General features: G+C 37.5%; 1 protein-coding gene and 1 long non-coding RNA gene across 3 annotated transcripts in view; one reads left to right on the top strand and one right to left on the bottom strand.

Moving 5' to 3' along the window:
• Positions 1–5,486, top strand: part of AKAP7 (A-kinase anchoring protein 7) — a 150,564-nt gene extending 145,078 nt beyond the window's left edge. The window contains exon 8 of one of the 2 annotated variants that reach the window (XM_036903787.2): positions 4,339–5,486. In XM_036903787.2, coding sequence (XP_036759682.2) covers positions 4,339–4,544 — 206 coding nt within the window. In that variant the 3' untranslated portion in view covers positions 4,545–5,486. Of the gene's footprint in view, positions 1–3,467 lie in introns of both variants that reach the window. The other variant, XM_036903788.2, reaches the window with a different exon arrangement.
• A 10,169-nt stretch (positions 5,487–15,655) lies between these two features.
• LOC118921776 (uncharacterized) overlaps positions 15,656–20,287 on the bottom strand; it is a 59,701-nt gene continuing 55,069 nt past the window's right edge. Inside the window, exon 6 of the long non-coding RNA XR_005028508.2 lies at positions 15,656–17,052. This is a non-coding gene — a long non-coding RNA (uncharacterized LOC118921776). The remainder of the gene's footprint in view (positions 17,053–20,287) is intronic.

Below are 20,287 nucleotides of genomic sequence, written 5' to 3'. Positions count from 1 at the left end.
TTTGAATATTAACCCAGTATTAGATACATTATTTGCAAATATTTTCTTCCATTCTGTAGATTGCCTTTTTATTTTGTTGATTGTTTCTTTTGCTGTACAGAAGCTTTTTAGTTTGATGTAGTCCCCATGTGTTGATTTTTGCTTTTGTTGCTTTTTCTTTTGGTATCATATCCAAAAACATTGTTAAGACCAATGTCAAGGAGCTTTTTTCCTGTTTTATTCTAGGAATTTTGTGTTTTCATTTCTTATATTTAAGTCCTTATTCCATTGAACATTAATCTTTGTGAGATGTTAAGATAAGGGTCTAGTTTCATTCTTTTGTATATGGATATCCAGTTTTTCCCAGCACCATTTTTTTGAAGAGACCATCTCTCCCCCATTGTGTATTCTGGGCTCCACTGTCCTGTATTAGTTGACCATATGTGTGAATTTATTTCTGGGCTCTTAATGCTGCTCTATTGGTCGATGTGTCTCTTTCTTCACATACGATACTGTTTGGATTACTATAGCTTTGTAATATAGTTTGAAGTGAGGATGTATGATGGTTTCAGTTTTGTTCTCTCTCAAGATTGCTCTGGCTATTTGGGGGATCTTTTGTTAGTTCTATATGAATTGCTTGAGGTTGTAGGACATTTTAACAATATTAACTTTGATTCATGAAAACTTTGATTCATGAGCATGGGATGTCTTTTCATTTATTTTTGTTTTCAATCTTTCATCAGTGTCTTGTAGATTTTAGTATGCAGATCTTTCACTTCCTTGGTTAAATTTATTCCTAAGTTTTATTGTTTTTGGTGCTATTGTAAATGGGATTTTTTTTCCATTTCTTTTTCAGCTAGTTCATTGTTAGTATAGAGAAATGCAACTGATTTTTGTATGTTGATTTTATATCTTGAAACCTTACTGAATTTGTTTATTATGTTTAATAGTTTTCTGGTGGAATCTTTAGGATTTTCTATACATAAGATCAGCAAACAGAGACATGTTTACTTTTTCCTTTTTGATTTGGATGCCTTTTATTTCTTTTTCTTGCCTAATTGCTCTTGGTAGGACTTCCTTCACTATGTTGAATAGGAGTGGTGAGAGTGGGCATCCTTGTCTTGTCCATGATTTTAGAGAAAAGGCTTTCAACCTTTCAACATTGAGTGTGTGAGCTATGGGTTTGTCATATATGGCCTTTATTATGTTGAAGTATGTTCCTTCTATACCCAGTTTGTTGAGAGTTTTTATCATGAAAGATGGTTGAATTTGTTAAATGCTTTTTCTATTGCAATGATCATATAATCTTTACCCTTCATTTGTTAACTTGGTTTACCATATTGATTGATTTGCAAATGCTGAACTGTCTTGCATCCCAGGAATAAATCTCACTTGATTATGGTTTATGATCTTTTTAATGTGCAGTTGAATTTGGTTTGCTAGCATTTTGTTGAGAATTTTTGCATCTAAATTCATCAGGGTATTGACTTGGGACCTTGTAGTATCATTATCTGGCCTTGGTATCAGGTTAATGCTGACCTTTTAAAATGAGTTTGATGGTGTTGTCTTCAGTTTTTTGGTAGAGTTTGAGAAGAATTTGTGTTAATCATTATCTGAATATTTGGTAAAATTCACTGGTGAAACCATCTTGTCTTGGGATTTTCTTTTTTGGGAAGTTTTTGATACTTCTTCAGTCTTATTTATTATTGGCCTGTCCAGTTTTTCTATTTATTCATGATTCAAACTTGGAAGGCTGTGTGTGTCTAGGAATTTACTCATTTCTTCATTTGTATTTATGTGGTATCTGTGGTAATGTCTCCCCTTTCATTTAGAATTTTATTTATGTGAGTCTTTTTTTCTTAGTAAAGCCAGCTAAAGGTTTGTCAATTTTGTTCTATCTTTTCAGAAAACCAACTCTTAGTTTTATTGATCTTTTCTATTTTTCTTTCATTTATTTCTGCTTTGATCTTACGCTCTCCTTCCTTCTGCTACCTTTGGGCTCAGTTTGTTTATATTTTTAGTTTCTTGAGATGTAAAGTTAAGTTGTTTGCTTCAGATCTTTCCCTGTTCTTCTTTTTTCTTTCTCTTAATGTGGGCATTTATTGCTATAAACTTCTCTTAGCACTGCTTTTGCTGCATCCCATAAATTTTGGTATGTGTGTTTCCATTTTCATTTGTTTCAAGATATCTTTTGATTTCCTTTTTGATTTCATCTTGGACTCATTGGTTATTCAAGAGTGTTAAATTCAAATTAAAAAATTAAAAATATTTTAATTTCCACTTATGAGTTTCCCAGTTTTCCTTTTATAATTGATGTCTAGTTTCATATCACTGTGGTCAGCAAAGATACTTGGTATAATTGTAGTCTTTTAAAATGTGCTCTGAACTTTTTAAAAAACTAACATATGATCTTTCCTGGAAAATGTTCTGTGTGTGCTTAAGAAGAATGTGTTTCTGGTGCTGTTGGATGGAATGTTCTCCATAGTCTAAAGCATAGTTCAAGCCCAGTGTTTCCTTATCGATATTTTCCTCTGGATGGTCTATCCATTGTTGAAAGTAGAGTATTGAAGTCCCCAACTATTATTGTATTTTTGTTTATCACTCAATATCTGTAATCATCTATTAATATATTTAGGTACTCATATGTCCTTACCTCCAATCTTCCCAGATCCACAGCCTGATGGAATAAATGAGGGACTAAGTAGACATGACACATGAGCTCCTTTGTTCTTTTCCCCAGTTAAGAGAGACTAGGAGAATGAATAAGAAATGTGTAGTGTGAGAATAGATGAGAGCCAGCCTTTTACAGTAAAATGAAAGATAGAATCATTAAACCTTAATCATCACTAGCAGGAAAGCAAAATGCCATAAAATATTAAACATCTAGTAGTTTACTATCATAATCCTAACTCTTCCTTGAAGAGTTTCCTATTTCTTAAACTATAGTGATGGCACTGAAATTAAAAAGAATATTAGTTTTACAAGCTTATTTTAAACCAGTTCCTCGCAATATTAACTGCCTTTGTCTTCATGGGATTGCTGAGAGTTTATTAATAACCAGCCTATAGACCAAACATTTTAAAATTAGTGATCCTAAGTAGTTAGGTGATAGGGAAATCTTGATTATCTGACATTTGGTTTTATCAGACACAGATTGTTGGTGAATGCATGTGTACTTTAATAGTAGCAAGTAGCCTTGGTTGAGAAAAGAAGAAAAATTCCATGTAGAAACGGGAAACTTCTAAGCAGAGTATTGTTAGATTGGGGCTGATGAACTGCTTTTTCAACCTTGAAGTCTTCAGGAATAGTCTCCTTCTCTTACAAATACCAAATGAAAAGTCAAGCCAGTATTCTTGGATTTATAAATCCAGTTTACCAGATTGAAGGACACTTGCTCTTTTTAACTAACCGAACTAGCCAAGCCCTGCATGCTGCGTTTCTATGGCGATATGACCTCAGTGACCTCTCTTCTCTGTTGTGGAATGTAGGTGATAAGAATGGAGGTGAGCCTGATGATGCTGAGCTGGTAAGGCTCAGTAAGAGGCTGGTGGAGAACGCAGTGCTCAAGGCTGTCCAGCAATATCTGGAAGAAACACAGAACAAAAACAAGCCAGGGGATGGGAGCTCTGTGAAAACTGACGAGGCTGATAGGAATGGCACTGACAGTGACAACAGGAAATGAGACCTGAATGCAGGCAGGCCCCCACTGCTCTGTGAGAAGCATCCTGGCCCCCCTCTGCTGATCAGTGGACTAATTTGCATTGTGCTGTTTACTGTCTCGTGTCCAATCTGTGGAGATTGCTTAATATTTTCATGATCGATGTGTTTGCATTTCTGAAATACAACAGAAGAGTAATGGAGCGCTGAGACTAGCAGAGGAGATTAATTTATGAAAGAAGAATGACCCAAGTTTCACTTGTCCTCAGCCATGGCCAAGGGAGAGGGGACTTTGCGTTATGCCTCATGGACTCAATGGCTGTGGAAAGGGTCTTGCCATAAATGGAATACTGCCATTTATACTGCTTATAGAGCATTTGACTACTTTGACTGAGGTCAAAACACATACACAGCTAACAAGTGCTGAGTTTTAAATAATCACTGTTGAAATTATTATCCATACAGTTAGTCCATAATATTTCACATTTGTCCTACATATGCTGTTGCTATGCACTGATCTTTATTTATAGTAAATTTGTTTCATGTAAATGGTATATTTTTGGCAAAATGCAACCTTTTCTATAAAACATGGACATTTTAAAGGTTTCTTTTTAACCCTTTTTTGATAGTCAGTGTGTGCCATATTTAATGTTTTCTATTGGCATTTGTACATAAAATGTATTATGTAATTTTTTTCCATAGGCAAGAAACCTATTGGAATCCGAGACTTAATTAATGAAGCTTTGCATCAAGAAAGGATGGGTCTGAAGTCCAAAGTGAAACAGATAAAGGAACTTTTATTAAAGCCTGAGACTCAGGCCAAAATTAGGAGGGAGCTTTTTGAAGGAAGATCCATTAACAACAGTAATCAAGGAAACAATGTTGATTTCAGTGCAGCTTTGATATAAGCTCTACGTTGCTATCATGGTACCACAGTTTATGCAATCTTTTGACTTATTAAATAGCTCTTTGGTAAATACCAGAGAAGTGTTTTGCTAGTGTCTCTACCACAGCAGACCAGCATTTGGTAAAGAATTAGCAATTTCTTGCCAAAGAAAACTGATTCTGCCCAGTTATATTTTTAGGCTAAATTTGTGTTTTAGAATGTTTGTTTCTGTAACATTGAAAGTTATTTTATAGAAAGGATTTCCTAATTAGCTGTTGTGAGATATTTCTTTGGTCCTTCCTCACAGATAAAATATGCAGACTGTAAAAAAATCATTTACAGACCAAAAGATGCAGTATTTTAAGGGTCATTTGCCTCCTGTGGACATGATTTTTGTTGTTACTAAATCAAAGGAAGCATTATCCACATGTGTCTCCATCTAGTGTACTTTTCATGGGAATTTGAATGTTTATTAAACATTAGTACTTGAATGAACATTTATAAATGTAATTACTACAATTATTGGTTAAGAATGTTTTATAATATTGATATGTATTATTTTTCAATGATCAAATGTAGTTTACTTTTTCATTTCTTAATGAACAAATGTTTGGGATTTTTATTTTCTACTTTTCTGTAAATGAGACCCAGGTCTTACTGTATCCCTTATAATCTGAGTTTGTTTGCACTGGTTCATTTTTAAAGAAAATTCTTGAAAAACTTCCCCTCATATTATAATCATTGGTAACAGCGTTTTCCATAGTCATTGCAAAATTGCTGCTACTAAGAGATCATGATGGAGGGGGGAATTATTGGAGATCAAATGTATAGTCATTTCAAATATAAAATCCAATTTGCTCATGGATTTAAGCTATTTTTTCACTTGGTAAATTATACTACATTTATTTATAAATGAGTTTATGCATTTTCACGCCTCTTAATAAACATATTGTTTTCCCTTGTTGCCTTTCCTCTCTTTTTGTGTCACTCTTGGAAGTTGTTGGATCTGTGTTGGTATAATGAAGACACAAACACGTGCTCTGACAGTTTCAGGGTTTCGTCACCTTGATATTTTTATCTTCATGCTAAAATAGCACAGCTGCCAGAGCACCTTCACCTTCAAACTTTTAAATCACTTAAAGTCAGTCAGTCAACTTCACAGAGAATTAAAACAAAACATTGAATGCAAAGATCTGAATAGCATCTCGTAAAATGCTAATAATGTATCACCAAAGTGACATCAGTAGCAAAGATTAAACAAAAGATGTTCATTCAGATGCAAAGACGTGGGGGTGCTCACTGTGAAATCCCTTTCAGTGACACAGGTCTTCTCAGTTGTAGACTACTTCCTTAAGTAAACCCTCAAGATAGGAAAGATATCTTGGGGTTTGCCTTGTTTTTCAAATGAGGAAACAGACTCAAGGAGGGGCCTGCCTTGTCCAAGGCCACACTGCTGTCAGGGAGCTGCGCCTGCCCTACAACCCAGGGCTCCATCTCCAAGTTCCTGGGCTATTTTCACCATCCCATAATTTAAACTAATAGGATCTCAGGAGAAATAGCACTTCTCAGCATAGAGCTATAAATATCTTTACCCTCAAGGAGCTATTCCAATTCTTCCAAACATTTTAAAAGACTAAAATAGTATCTTTTTGCAATCTGAGGTTACATATCTTACTGTTATTTTAATTAAGAACCATAGCTTCCATTTGTTAAATACCTGGCTGTGTGCCAGCTCATTTAGGCACATTATTCCATTTTAGTGATCCCATTAGTAAGTTACTAGGACTGTTGTACAGATTACTAGGAAACTGGCTCTAAATGGTTCAATGGCTGTAAGCTAAATGGCTGTTTATAAAGCTAATAAAAAATAGGGCTAAATTTCAACTTGGGTCTGTTCTGCTTCACAACCACACTCTTCCTGCAATGTAACACTTCTCTCCACTGAGTACAATACATTTCACAAGTTTAGAATGTGTAACAAAGGGAAAGCCAGCTCCCTTGCCGCCCTGAAGTTCTGTCAGCTGATGTGATAGAACTGAAGAAAGAAGCCCAGACATTTATTTTAGGAATTAAGAGATTCTAATCCTTGTCAGTGAAATCTTCATTTAAGCAGCTTTGCAACGTAAATTGACAGTATGCAATAAAACAAATTTTCTTCACAGTTCCATTAAAAAAATATGCATTAATTTGCAAAAACCTAAGTTTGGGTCTGAAGTATTCAAAATGACCTTTTCCCCATTAATCAGAGTCACAGAATAATTGCTTGTTGGGTCATAACCAGAGCACATTGTCCTATATTGGTACTGTACATTATGTAGCCTGGTTTTCTGACACTTCATGGCTGGTGAAAGAGCATTGGTTTGGTTGAGGAGGTAGATTAGGGCTTCTAGTCTTGGACCCACTACTGATGAGTGATCTTGAGTCAACCCATTCACTTTTCCGAGCCTTAGTTGTGAAACTATAATTTGAAACAGTTTGGCCAGGTGATTTCCAAGGATCCTAGACTTTTTGTGATTATACCACAATGCACTTTGTACTCATACCACTGTCCCAGTAGCTGTCCATGTGTGAGGCCTTCTTGATGGGGCCACCCCAACTGCATCTGTTGTCAATAGAAGGTTTAGAATTCTAGAAGACTTTACATTCTGCTTCATTTGTGTTGGGTCAAATTCATGTACGCACATACACACGTTTATAACTGAATTCCAACATTTTCAGTCACTGGAAAAATAGCAGATCTTATGAATATTGTAAGGGATGTCAAAAAGTATTTTCAATTGCAGGATAAGATTCTGTTGGCTTTGAACTTGGTCCCATTTACAGAATTTTAGATTATGGTATTAATCTACTTCTCATTCTAGACTATCAATAGATCTTTGAGATACATAAGATTTGTAAGTAGAGTATATTGAAGATTCAAACTATTCACTCCAAAATTGCAAATGTGCCTCCAACCAGTCATCCAAGCAGCCAGGTGTTCCCATAAGGAGGTAATTGAAGCAATTCTGGCTTCATATTCTAGACATCATTTCAGACATATGACCAATAAGAAATGTTTTCACCTATGCACTTGACCACAAATGCATAAACCAGCTACCACATTATATAACAAATTAAGAATTTATTTCATTATATAATCAAAGACAAACTTAGAGTATCTCCAGACCTAAATTGATAAATGGATAATCTATTATTATCCATTGTCGTCATCATGTTCTAATTGCATCTATAATAATTTTATCTTCAAACAAATTGTACATTCATTCCTGAATTTTAATTTTTCCAGGTAGAAATCATAAAAAATAAGTACAGTGTACTTAAAAAAAAAGTTTTCAAGCCCTTAAATGAATTTTATAGCAGCCCTCATGCAAACAAGGCAAACCCTTGGATTAATTCATTCACAGTAAAAATGAGTATAGAGTAATTCACTCTGAGTCAGTAAATTTAAACTTCTGATACTAGCTGCAGAACTTCTTTTCTGGATCACTATTTGGGGGATAATAAGCCTTGTTTATAAGGTAATTTGAGAGCTGAAGGAAGGTACTAGTATCTTTAGTGTAATATTCTCAAAACTACTTATTTGCATCTAGTAAATCTAATTGATAAATTTAGACAACTTGGGATAATTTAAAAATGTAAACAGCAATAGTTATTCCTCTACATACACTGTCATTAGTCAATTGCTGGAAGTGCATGAAGTTTTGTTACAGCATCAAAGAGAGGAACAATAAACCTGAGAAATCAGTTCATTGTTTCTAGTAAGTTGTTCTCCCTTCAGTGGTTCAAATTATTTCTGAAAAGCTCTATCCTATGACACTGCCCTGTATGTGTTATATTCTCCAACCAGTTTGCTTGTAGTCCTGTCAAACTAAGCTCTATGGTAGATGGAGCTCTTGTTCTTAAGTAACTGTGTAGCTGATTGGTACAACTCTTTAGAATGCTCCCCGCACTTCCTGCCAAAAACCACATGAGCACAACATAATCATGACTATGTCTTTGAACCAAAGTGCTCTGTACTTTCTATGCTTATATTTTTAGCCACATATATGCTGTCTTACTCATAATTTTAAAAAATCATTTTTTTTGAATGTTCTTGTGGGATATATAAAATTGTAGGAGGTGAAAGGACAAAAAATAAGAGCCTTATAGCTGGATAGGAATTACAGTGCTGAGGTAAAAAACAGAAGTGATACATACGTACCAATCCAAAAAAATATCTCATGTGGTAATTAAGGTAGAGAAAATAGAATGAATGTGCCACAGTGGGGAGAGATACTAACAATATCTTTTTAAGATTCTGGAGGACAAATTTGGAAGCTGTTTTTATCAGGACCGTGCTTGGGAAGTTTCTTTATGGAGGCGCATGTAACGAGGGCTTTGGTGATTCCGTGAGCATTTGCCACACTTAGTGACTGCCCAGGGTAGAGGCTCCGATGCCTTCTCAGCAGCCTTCTTTGTCAGAGGAGTTCAGACATGTGACCTGGACTCCATCAAGAAAAAGGGTGACCCTGCATGTAATCAGCCCATCCTGGTGAGGATGGTGGAGAGGAAACCAGCTCTCAAAGAAACAGTAGTGGCAAAGGTGCTACTTGGGGGATCCCATACCCTGTGTAAGTAGTACATCCCAGCAGAGATTAGTGGCAGGCGGGTTCCCCCAGAGCAGTTGGCCCTGTAATAGAGCATTTTTCCTGTTGTTTGGTCACCCAGTCTGATTCTCTGGACCATCTAGGGATTCTGTGAGCCACTGACTGTCCTTTACTATAAAGTTCCTTTTCCACTTAAACTAGCTAAAGGTGGTTCTATTGTGTGCAAGTAAAAATCCTAATACAGGCTACATCCCACTAAATTAGTGTTTCAGCATAGGGCACACCTGGCATTTTGAGTTGGGCACTTCCCTGCAGTGTGGGTTGGCCCCGTGCACTGTGGTGATTCTTGGTGCCCAGGCACTATTTGCCAGTAGCAGGCTGCAGCTATTGTGACAAATAAACATGCCTGACACATTCCCCAACACCCGTCCAGGTGGGGGCAATACAGCCCCCAGTTGAGGGCACACTATTGACTAGTTCTTTCCTGGTTGCACAAAAGACTTAATGCTCCTTTCTCATGCCCATCCTATCAAGAAGTAATTTAACTCTTGAAGAGGACATGCTCACTGCGTCTGTGCACACTTTATCAGGACCTGGGTACAAACAGGAAAATGAAACTAACTGCATATTTTATGTGACATGGATCAAAACACCTCATTAGTGCACGTGGAAAACAGCTGAAAGGATCAATTGCAATGACGGTGATGTCATTGTTGAAAGAATTTTCTTGGTTTACTTGATTCTTTGGGCAGACTTAAAGATTGAAATAGAAGATGACCTGCAAATTCTAAAACAATATGACCTGATTAACATATTATTAGGTAACATAAGAACAGAGCTATTTCTTATTCATCTCATAAAAACCTAAGTTGAATACTTTACATTATGTGCTTAAGAGAAAAAAATTAAAATAAACAGGTGTAGGGATATTTGAAATTAGAAATAGTTATGTTTTAAGGCTATGTTAGAAATATAGAAATGTTTTAATATACAAAATACTAATTTTCTTTGAGAGGCATGGTTAAAACTACAGCCACAGAAACGGGAAAAAGCTATCCTCATAGGGCTCTAGTGAAACCTGGAGAAAGGCAGTTTCCTTTCTCCAGAGAATCCAGAGAAAAGTTTCTAGTGGAGCATTCAAAGGAATGTAATAAATAGACAAAAGAAAATGACTACATAACATTAACTATGGATTGTGGAGGATTCGAATGTTAAGAGTAATTACCAGACTTTAGTGCGTTTAGAATGTCCTTCATGCTCATGCTAAATAAATTTTATAATTTGTTGCTTATCATAATAAAGTATTAAAAATATCAATATCCTAGTCCTAACAAGAAGGAAATGATATAAATAACTATATTTAGGCCTGGACTAGACTGGATTGTTGTTTCCAATTCTTCACCCCTTCCTGCTTCCTTTTCTATGTGAATTCACGCCAAATTCAGGGTATATTTCTCAGTCTTATTGATTTTGGGCTTGGCCATGTGACTTGCTTTGGCTAATGGGATGTATTTGGACACGAAACAAACAGAGGCTTGGAATTTTGAGACATCTGGAGCACACCTGAACCAAACCAGCAGCCTGGGGTCAAACCCTGCCAGTGCAGTTGTGACTGGCAGACCTGCCCCTGTAGGTGGGAGAGAGAACTAAGTACTTATTGTTCTATGCCACCTGGTTTTTTGTTATGCAGCATTATTGAGGCAAAAGCTGACTAGTGTAGGATTTATAAATCAAACTGAAACACAACAGCAAACTTGAACAAAGTTGTACTTAAAAAAAGGCCATAGCATCCAGAGAAGATGTACCATTTTTAAGTTATATGAATTCTGTATCATATAATTCAGTTTATTATTATATAGTTTAGTATTTTTGGTTTTCAATAACATACAAAATATGTGTTTATGAATATATAATATTAAAAGTCATGAGTCCTGAGATGGGATTACAAATGAGTTTACTTTCTATTTTGTGCACTTTGGTATTTTCAAAATGTCATATAATAAACATTTATTCTTATAAACAAAACCTTAAATAATATTTTAAAATAAAATGAATCTATTCAGATATCAGACAATTCATGCATTGCAGCCAAAAAGAAGTACTGCCTAAATATTGCCTCATTCAGAAACACGGCCCATTCATTCATTCATTCATTCATTCATTGAGCATTTCCTGTGGGCCACCTCATTTCAAATATGACTTTCTCTTCAGTAGGAGACTACAACCAAAAAAGAAGCAGAAGCAAATGAGGCTGGTTTTCATATTTTTGACTTTTCAGTTCCTAGTGTTACAGAAAATACTGAAAAAAACCTGGACTGGATCACTGACGGAAGAACCAAGCGGCACTTGGAGGTCTTGGAGTGTTGAGGCTTTATTTCACACCGGCAGGCTCATAGGGGAGTTATTTCCCAAAAAGTCTGAGCCTCCAACAAAGGACAAAGGGAGCAATTTTATCTTTCTGCTTCCTTATCTATAACATTCCTATGTGCACAGCAAGAGAGCAGGCCAGGGGGGAGGGAGTGAAGCTTGAGAACCGGTGCTCGACAGAGCAGGAAACCAAGGGAGTGTTTTTTGTTGTTGTTGTTTGTGTTGAGGAGGGGTTGAGACAGAGTGGAGCCAGCCGGTCTAGGTTGCTGGCCTTGTAAATCTTCCCTATCACTAGTGCCCCAATTCTTAGGATCAACCATAGGTTCGGCCATGTAAGAGGATACTGGAATTGGATTCTGTCTGCTGTTCTTTCCACTGAGGCACCAGTGATTAGACATTGAATCCCAATGTGTATGTGAACAACTCTTCCCCATAGCCATCTGTACAAAGGAGTGATACCCAGACCTGTCAATGAGGTTAAGAACATGAGAAAGGGATAGGAAAGAATTTCATCAGGACAAGGCACCTGGGGCAAGCTGGGCTTTATACTCTATGATATTCTCCACTGGGGAGTGTCTGCAGAGAACTGCAAAAACTTTCTGCATGAATGACTCCATCTAAACCTCTGAACTAAGAGACTTGACCGAACTCTACCATGGCTTCTAACAGCCCAGCATCCTATCCCTGGGATGACCCAGCCCCCTTTTTAAGTTCCTGTATGGAGAAGGTCAAGGCTGCCAAAAGAATTTGTTATTTATTCAAAATAATAGCTAACAATAGGCCCCTGACTCCCTTTGAACATTTACTTAGAAAGCTTACAATTGTAAATCCTTCCTCTGTTTTCTTTGAGAAGTATATGTATCCCCTACAACCCAGGTGGGCTTTCTCAAGCATCTGAGGACTTGGAAATGCAATCATCAGGGTGGATGGGGCCTCTGTCTCCCTCCCTCTTTGGAAGGGTAGAAACCTAAGTTCCATAAATGCCAGTTGCAGATACCGAAGGCCTAACTACATTTACACTGACTCCCCCTCTTACCTGCTTTCTAATTTTTCCCTTCCTTGGCTCTGCTCTGGTCCCTGCTTACTCCTCCTCACTTTCCCTCCGTGCAAATCCCCCTGGGGCGCAGCATTTTCCCTGCTGCAGAAGATACTGAACAAAATACAATCTGCTGTCATCTCTTTAATGCCCAGCTTTGTTTGTCTCTGATGCTGTCCCCTCACCTCCAGCTTCCTGTGGTTGGAGACACAGAGGACTTTGCCCCAGGCACCTGAGACACCTGAAGAGGCTGAGAAACAACTGACCAGTGCCTAGGGCTCCTAGTCGTGCAGTGGGGGGTCTCTGCACAGGCCTGGCCTGTGTGCTCAGAGAAGGTGCAACTACTCTGGGGAGAGAGGGCAGGCATGGGCTTGCTGGGGGGCTGGGGAGGGTGAGAAGGCCTTTGGCAAAAGAGGTGGGAGGCCTGGGGAAGGAGGCCAGCCCACTAGGAGCAGAGCTGGGTCCTCTGGGTCAAGGGCAAAGCCCAGTAGTAATAGAGACTGGCCCCAAAGACAGGAAAGTCCAGCACTTGTTTTCTCTCTCGGGGATGCCAGCTTGAAACAAGTGTCAGTCCCAAGAGCATGAAGTCACCCAGTCCAGGAAGGACTGTTTTCTTCTCTCATGTCTCCTCCCTGCCTGAGCTTCCTCTGTTGGAGGGAGGGAAAGAGCAGGGAGAACTCGGGGAGGAAGTGAGGTGGGAAGGCTGTGGAGGGACGGCGCCTGCTTCTGCAAGAGGACTTGCAGCTCCAGTAACCTGGGGCAGGGTGGGGGCGGAGGGGCAGGGGAGAAGAAGGCACTGGGAGGGCAGGGTTTCAGCCGCCACCACGGGACATTCTTAAGACTGGTAGGAAATGGTGTGTGTTACTTACAGCAACTATAAGAACATATAGAATCCCAAAGAGGAAATGCCTAAATCAAAGGACTGCTGGATTTGTTGCCTGGTAAAGAAGAAGATTACCGGCACTGCATGAAGTTGAAAGGGATGGGGAAACAAAAAACAAAGCTGTATTTAATGTCACAAGTCCTGTTTGTTCAACAAACTAGTTGTGGCAAGAAGAGTGACTCAGACTCGCATCCTCTGCCTGGCCAGGTGGAGCAGAAGCCTAGGGGCGTGGGGGTGGAAAGGGGACAAGGAGAGAGTGGTACAAGTGGGAGAGGCGGACAGGGCCTGGTGATGCTAGAATCATTCGCCCTTTAAGTTTGGAGAATCAGAGAGTAGAATGCTCCTTTGCATCGTTTCCGGTGGAAGTTCCAGAGAGGTGGCCAGTAGAGGGTGGAGTGACCCTTACTGCTGTCCTGGAGGTCATCTAATAGTAGAGTAGTGATGGGGCTTGTTTGGGTGTGAGGAGGCAGAAGACAGAGCATGTGCCTACTGCCCAGTGAGGTTTCTGAAGACCCAGAATCCTCAAAAAGAAACACTCTTTCTTCTGATGAGAAAAGAATGGGCAAAACACATATTTCACAGAAAAAGATATAAATTGGCCCCAAACCTATATCATATACAAAGATAGGGACCTTACTAATAATTAAATAAAGTACGTTAAACAATAATGAGGTAGGTCTTTTAGTCTATCAGAGAATAAAGATAAAAATTTTGATAATATATAAGTTTGGTGAATTCACACAAATTGGGAATTCTTGAATCCTTTTGGTTGGAATATAAATTGATACAACATTTTGGGAGAAAAATTAGGAGAAATTTATGAAGATGAATAAGCTGAAAATGTTGACCCAGCAATTAATTCCACTTCAAAAAGTTTTCTATAATTATATTTGCATGTGTTTGCAAAAATACAAGTACAAAGATGTTCCCTGAGCCATAGTTTTTCATGGCAACATCACCAAAAAAGAAAACTGAAAGCTAATCAGCAATGGTCTCATTAATAAGTTATGGTACAATTATGCCACTTTTAAAAAGAATGCAGTGGATATGGTTATTTTGAAATATAAAGACAAGCAAAATGCAAAGCATAGGGCAATGTGAATATTATGCTTCCATTCATAAGCATTTTTCAAAAAGGTGTATGTGTGTAGAGCATGTATATACAGAGAAAGTTCTGGAAGGATACCCAGAGATTTCTCTCTTCCCTTGGAGAGTATGACTGAGGATTTGGAAGAACACTGAGATTCACTTCCCATCAGTGCACTCCGGAGAATGTAGGCGACTCTTAGAGTGAAGGACTCAGCTCATGTCAGGGAGTAGGAAACTGGAAGACAGGGGTCAGAACAGGCAAGTCGTCAAGAAAAGTTCAGAGTCTCTGATGTGGGAGGTAATGGAGTCACGATGATGGAAAAGAACAAGATAGCAGGGGATGGAGGGCAACTGAGAAGAGGTAGGAATACACTGTTCTCAAGGATAGAGTTCAAATACTAAGCACTAGGAGCCAATTATGGAAGGTGTCCAGAGACTCTCAGTGAGACCCTAAGACACACGAGAGTGGAGTTTCTCTTCCTGAGGTTTACCTTGGGGATTTGCTATTAGTGCAGGATTTGCAGGAGTTGGCCTGTAAATCGAAGAGCAGGTATGGACACTCGTGTTCCCAGGCACACAGAAAAATAGAAAATTCTCACATTAGATGTGTTTTCAGGTAGAGGAGTTAGGAGTGTGGACATCTGGATCTACAATAAACGGAAGTGAGAAGTCTTTTCCCTCTGATTTTGACTTTGGGTTTGAAGATGTGATATGGTAATTGTGTACATAAAATACTAGGTTGCATTAATAACTTGAAAATCACAAATGTGTAAAAGAAACAAAGAGAATGAGGACAGAAGCAGTATATGAAAGTCTCCTTCAGACTCTATTCATAGCTTTACATTCGTTTTGAACTTGAAAAGCTGATTTTATTTTTCCAACTTTATTAAGAAATAATTAATTACAAATATAACTGTACATATTTAAAGTATACAGTGTGGCAATTTGATATACATGTATACTGTGGAATGATTACCAAGATCAGGATAATTAGTACGTCCAGTACCTCACATGGTTAACTGGTTTTTTTTCTTTTTTGGGGAAAATGCTTAAGATCTATTCTGAGCAAATTTCAACTATACCATACTGTGTTATTAACTATAGTAACCATGCTGTACATGAGAGCCTCAGAATTTATTCATCTTATAACTGAAAGCTTGTACCCTTGGCCCTGTGGCAACCACCAGTCTATCATCCATATGAAATCAGCTTAAAAAAAAAAGATCCTCACAGAAGTGACACCATACAGTATTTGTCTTTTTCTGTCAGGCTCATTTAACTCAGCTTAATGCCCTCCACATACATATACCATAGCATCATTGATGCCCATTTACAGGACAAATTGTTTCTCAAAAATGTGCAAATAAGAATTCCTTACAATTTCTGGTTATTCTTTTAAAGAAGGAAGAGTGAAGGAAAAGCTAAGAGTTTGTGGTGAGGCATATCCTTTTGCTGTAAGGTAATGAAGATTAATTTATGTATCTTGCTTAGCTGTGTATTCAAAAATCATGGCTGAAAAGCTAGAGAAACAGAGTGAAAGTCAGGAAAATGGGAAAAGTAGATGCTTCACACCAACCATTAGTTACTCTAGCTTGAGTTATATTATTTAAGTAAGAGGCTAATGGAGCTCAGGTGACACTGAAGTAATGATGTTGTAACAGTGCTGGAAATTGTAATGCTGGCATAGTCTTCTAATGATGTTCAAGTAATAATGCTATAGTGATGCTGACTAAGACTAGAGCCTGAATATCCAGCATTATAATAGCAAGGAGAATTTCCCTATCATAATATACACAGTAGACACTCAAATGATTTCTAAACCAATTAAAAAGTTTTCTGTACAGCGAAATTTACTTCTATAATGTGTAGGTTAATGAGTTTTTACACATGCATGGATTCTTATAACCACCACTGTAGGCAAGATACAGACTAATTTTAATATCCTGAAGAATACCTTCAAGCTCTCTCTACCCCAAATGTTGGCAACCACTTATCTGTACTGTTTATATTTTTGCCTTTCCAAAATGGTACAAAGAAGGAATCATACAGTGTATACCCATTTGAGACTTTCTTTCACTTAGCCTAATACATAAATATTTTGTATTTTTAAAAGAATGCTTATCAATGTTGAATACAAGATAAAGTTACTGTAAAACTTACATGGATGGCATCTTGACATCCTAAAAGAAATGGAGAATTGAGACACTGCTAAAACACCATTTTCTTTCGCATATAACAAGAGCTTCATCTATTTAAAGCATATATATATTCTGATTTGCCTTTTCTATTTTGGGCATGTTCAAATATATGTCCTCGAGAGGCATGCTTGAAGAAAGCTCACCTCCCTACAGACTTCCCTTAGTCTTTGCATGTGGAAACACACTGTTGGGGTTTTAATTAAATTTTTTAGTTAGTTGGGCACTTGAGCCTATTCTGGTGCTGATGAGATAATCCTTAGCAGCATATTGCCTTGTTCCCAGGAAAACTGTTGACCTTCCAAGCTGTTGCAGGCTCTTTCAGCACAGGCTGTGCCGCACCGCAGTTATGGGCACACAGACCCGAGCTGGATCTGTAAGGGTTGAGAAGGGCCATGGTTTGTATTTTAGTGCCTGAGGGGCATTTCCAGCTCCCATCAAGGTGCTCCCACTTCTATTACAAGCAGTACTTTCTCTTTGCTGCAGTGCTGCTCTCACACGACAGGAACCGTGATCTAGGTAGGGAATTAATGTTATGCTTGGGAATTCCCATTGAGAGGAACTACTTAGCAATAGAGTTCAATACCTGCTGAGTAAATAAAAGCAGCAACCTCCATTTCCAGCTATCATTCACACACACACTAGCATTCATATGTGTTGTGGGAGTTGAGGGGAGATGGCTTTCAGGGAAGGATCTATGTTACAAACTGGTTTGCTGTTGCATTTTTAATGGGATGCTTCCATAAAGAAGCAGTTGTGTTCTGGGATGCATAAGATCAACCAGAGCCTAGAGATATATGAAAACTTGATTGATTTATTCAAATGGTTAATATTAGGTCATTTGAATTGATCAAGTTTTCCAGTGGGTTCAATTCTGTACTTCCTATGGTCTTCTTTAAGATGTGTTATAATTACAAATGGATTTGTTTTCCATTTTAATTTTTGGTTTCATTTCCTTTGAGGTTGACTGTATTCTCTACTTGCTTATTAAAAACTTCATGTTTGAAATTATGAGGAGTTCATGATCAAGAAGCAGAGTAGTTCAATAACCAAGCAAAGAATTGAAATGATGATTCCTATTTATAGCACTGTTGTTGTGCTGACCTGACAGGGAACCCCTTCACTGGTTTATCTCTCACACTGGAGAAAAATAAAGTACTGTATTAAGGACTAAAAGACAAGAAGACCATTGACTGTACCTCATTGGACAAATCAAACTGACCATATTTTTTCCAGCTGGGCTCCCCTCTTGAATACAGAAATGTTATCATAATGCTTTGAATTGTACAGGTTTGGCTGTCATCCAAACAGCATTAAATGCTTTCTCTTTGTGTTCTCATTACAACTTGAACATATTCTTATAACCATCAGCTTAATGCAGCTTGGAGGCCTTCAGTGATGGGCACTTTTTCTTTGGACACAAGGAGCTCTATAAGTATTTTTGAATAAACATTTACATAATGAGAATTATGATTTTTCCAATGTTTCTTACCTAAAAGACAATACACTGTGGATTTGGAAATGAAGATTTGGGATTTAGTCTGCTATAAAAATAAGTCAGTCATCTGCCAGGTTGTCATTTGCCCTATCTCAGGAGAGTTTCTGAGAGGCCTCATCTAGTATTTTCAGCCCTGGGTTGTTGGTTTATTGCCATTCTTCTGCCAGGGAGTTGCAAAAACATCAGCTTTTGAAGCTTTCTCACTCACTTGTTAATCTCTACCATTCACACTTTCTTTGTCCCTTTGGAAGAATGCTGCCCTGAGCAGGGGGGTGATGTTTGTTCTACCTCAAAGGTTTTCACTTAAAGGTAAATTCCAGACTGGGAAGGGAGGCATCCTGCAAAACACTGGTGGCCTCATTGAGATGAAGATGGGAATCAAAGTTCAGGGAAGCTGAGATGTCAGGTAGTTGTGGGACAGAGTTCTAGAAAAGGGGGTGCTACACATAAGAAGAGTTCCAGGAATTTGTATAGCAGTCCTCTTGAGCTGTTGGGAAGTGCTAGGCCACACATGCACAGTGTGAAGCTCCACATGTCAAAGAAAGCCTGGGGTGTGGTAGGCAGAACAATTCCCAGAGTTCACACAGGATAGGGAAACATTTAAACTCTGGCCAGGCAAAGATTCCTCAGGGATTGCCTGTGACATCCAGAGGAGAGCTCACAGCCGTGATGCCTTAGTAGTGCAACTGAACCATCTCTTGGAAAAAAGGTCTAAATAGTGATCTAAGCTTTCACCTTAAGAAGCTAGAAAATGAGAAAGAAATTAAACCCAAAGTAGGTAGAAGAAAATAATAAAACAAAAGCAGATATCGATGAAATAGAAAATGCAGAAACAATTGAGAACATAAAAAAAAAATCATCATTCTGCAAAAAGAAATTGAACAGATAAGGCTCTTCCAAGACTTATCAAGAAAATAGAAAGAAGGTACAAAATCACCAATACCACGAGTGAAAGAGGAGACAACTCTACAGCTCTTATAAGTATTAAAAGGATAATAAAAGAAAATTGAAAAATGTATGCCAATAAATTAAAAACCTTAGATGAAATAGAAAAATTCCTTGAGAGTTACACATTGCAAGCACTGACTCAAGAAAAAATAGAAAATGGAATAGTGCCATATTTATTGATGAAATTAAATTCATAATTAAAAACTTTCCCATAAAGAAAACTCCAGGCTCAGACTGCTTCACTATCAAATTCAAACAAATATTTGAGGACTTAACATCCTTACACAAACTCCCCAAATAATGGAGGAGAGGGAACATCTTCCAACTCATGCTATAAAGCCAGCATAAGTTTGATACCAAAACCACAAAAAAAGCAAGGAAAACACTGACTACAGACCAATACCCTCGTGAACAGACACAATAGTAAGTAACAAAAACTTAGCAAATAAAATGAATATGTATGTGTGTGTACAAACTATAACTAAGTATGATTTACTTTGATTGAAAGGTTGATTTGAAAGCAATGTAATTCACTACATTAGCAAAATAAAGGAGAAAACCATATGATTATTTCAAGAGATGCCAAAAAAGCACTTGATAAAATTCAACACCCTTTCATTATTAAAAATAAGACCTCTCAGTACACTAGGAAAAGAAGGGAACTTTCTAATAAAAGTCTTATTTAAAAGCTATCACATCATACTTAATGGTGAAAGACTGAATGCTTTCCCCATGGGATAAGAAATAAGGTAAGGATGCTCACTCTCATGAAGATCTCTATTCATCATTGTACTGGAGTTTCTAGCCTGTGTAATATGGCAAGGAAAAAAATAAAAGGAATACAAATGGAAAAGGAATAATTAAAATGTTTTAATTCACGGATAATGTGATTATATACATAGGAATTTTTGTGGACTCTTAAAAAGCTGGAAGAACTAATAAATGAGTTAGGCAACATCACAGGATACAAGAACAACATACAAAATTCAATGTGCCTTTAATACATTAGAGATGACTATTAGTTATAAAAATTTAAAAGAATCATAATAGCATTAAAAACAATGAAATAATTAGGAATATATTTTATAAAATATGTATAAGGTTGGTACAGTGAAAACTATAAAACATTACTGAAAGAAATTAAAGAAGACCTAAGTGAATGG

This window comes from Manis pentadactyla, chromosome 12, assembly GCF_030020395.1.
Source record: "Manis pentadactyla isolate mManPen7 chromosome 12, mManPen7.hap1, whole genome shotgun sequence".
Taxonomy (NCBI): domain Eukaryota; kingdom Metazoa; phylum Chordata; class Mammalia; order Pholidota; family Manidae; genus Manis; species Manis pentadactyla.
This window is presented reverse-complemented; position numbering and strand designations above follow the sequence as displayed.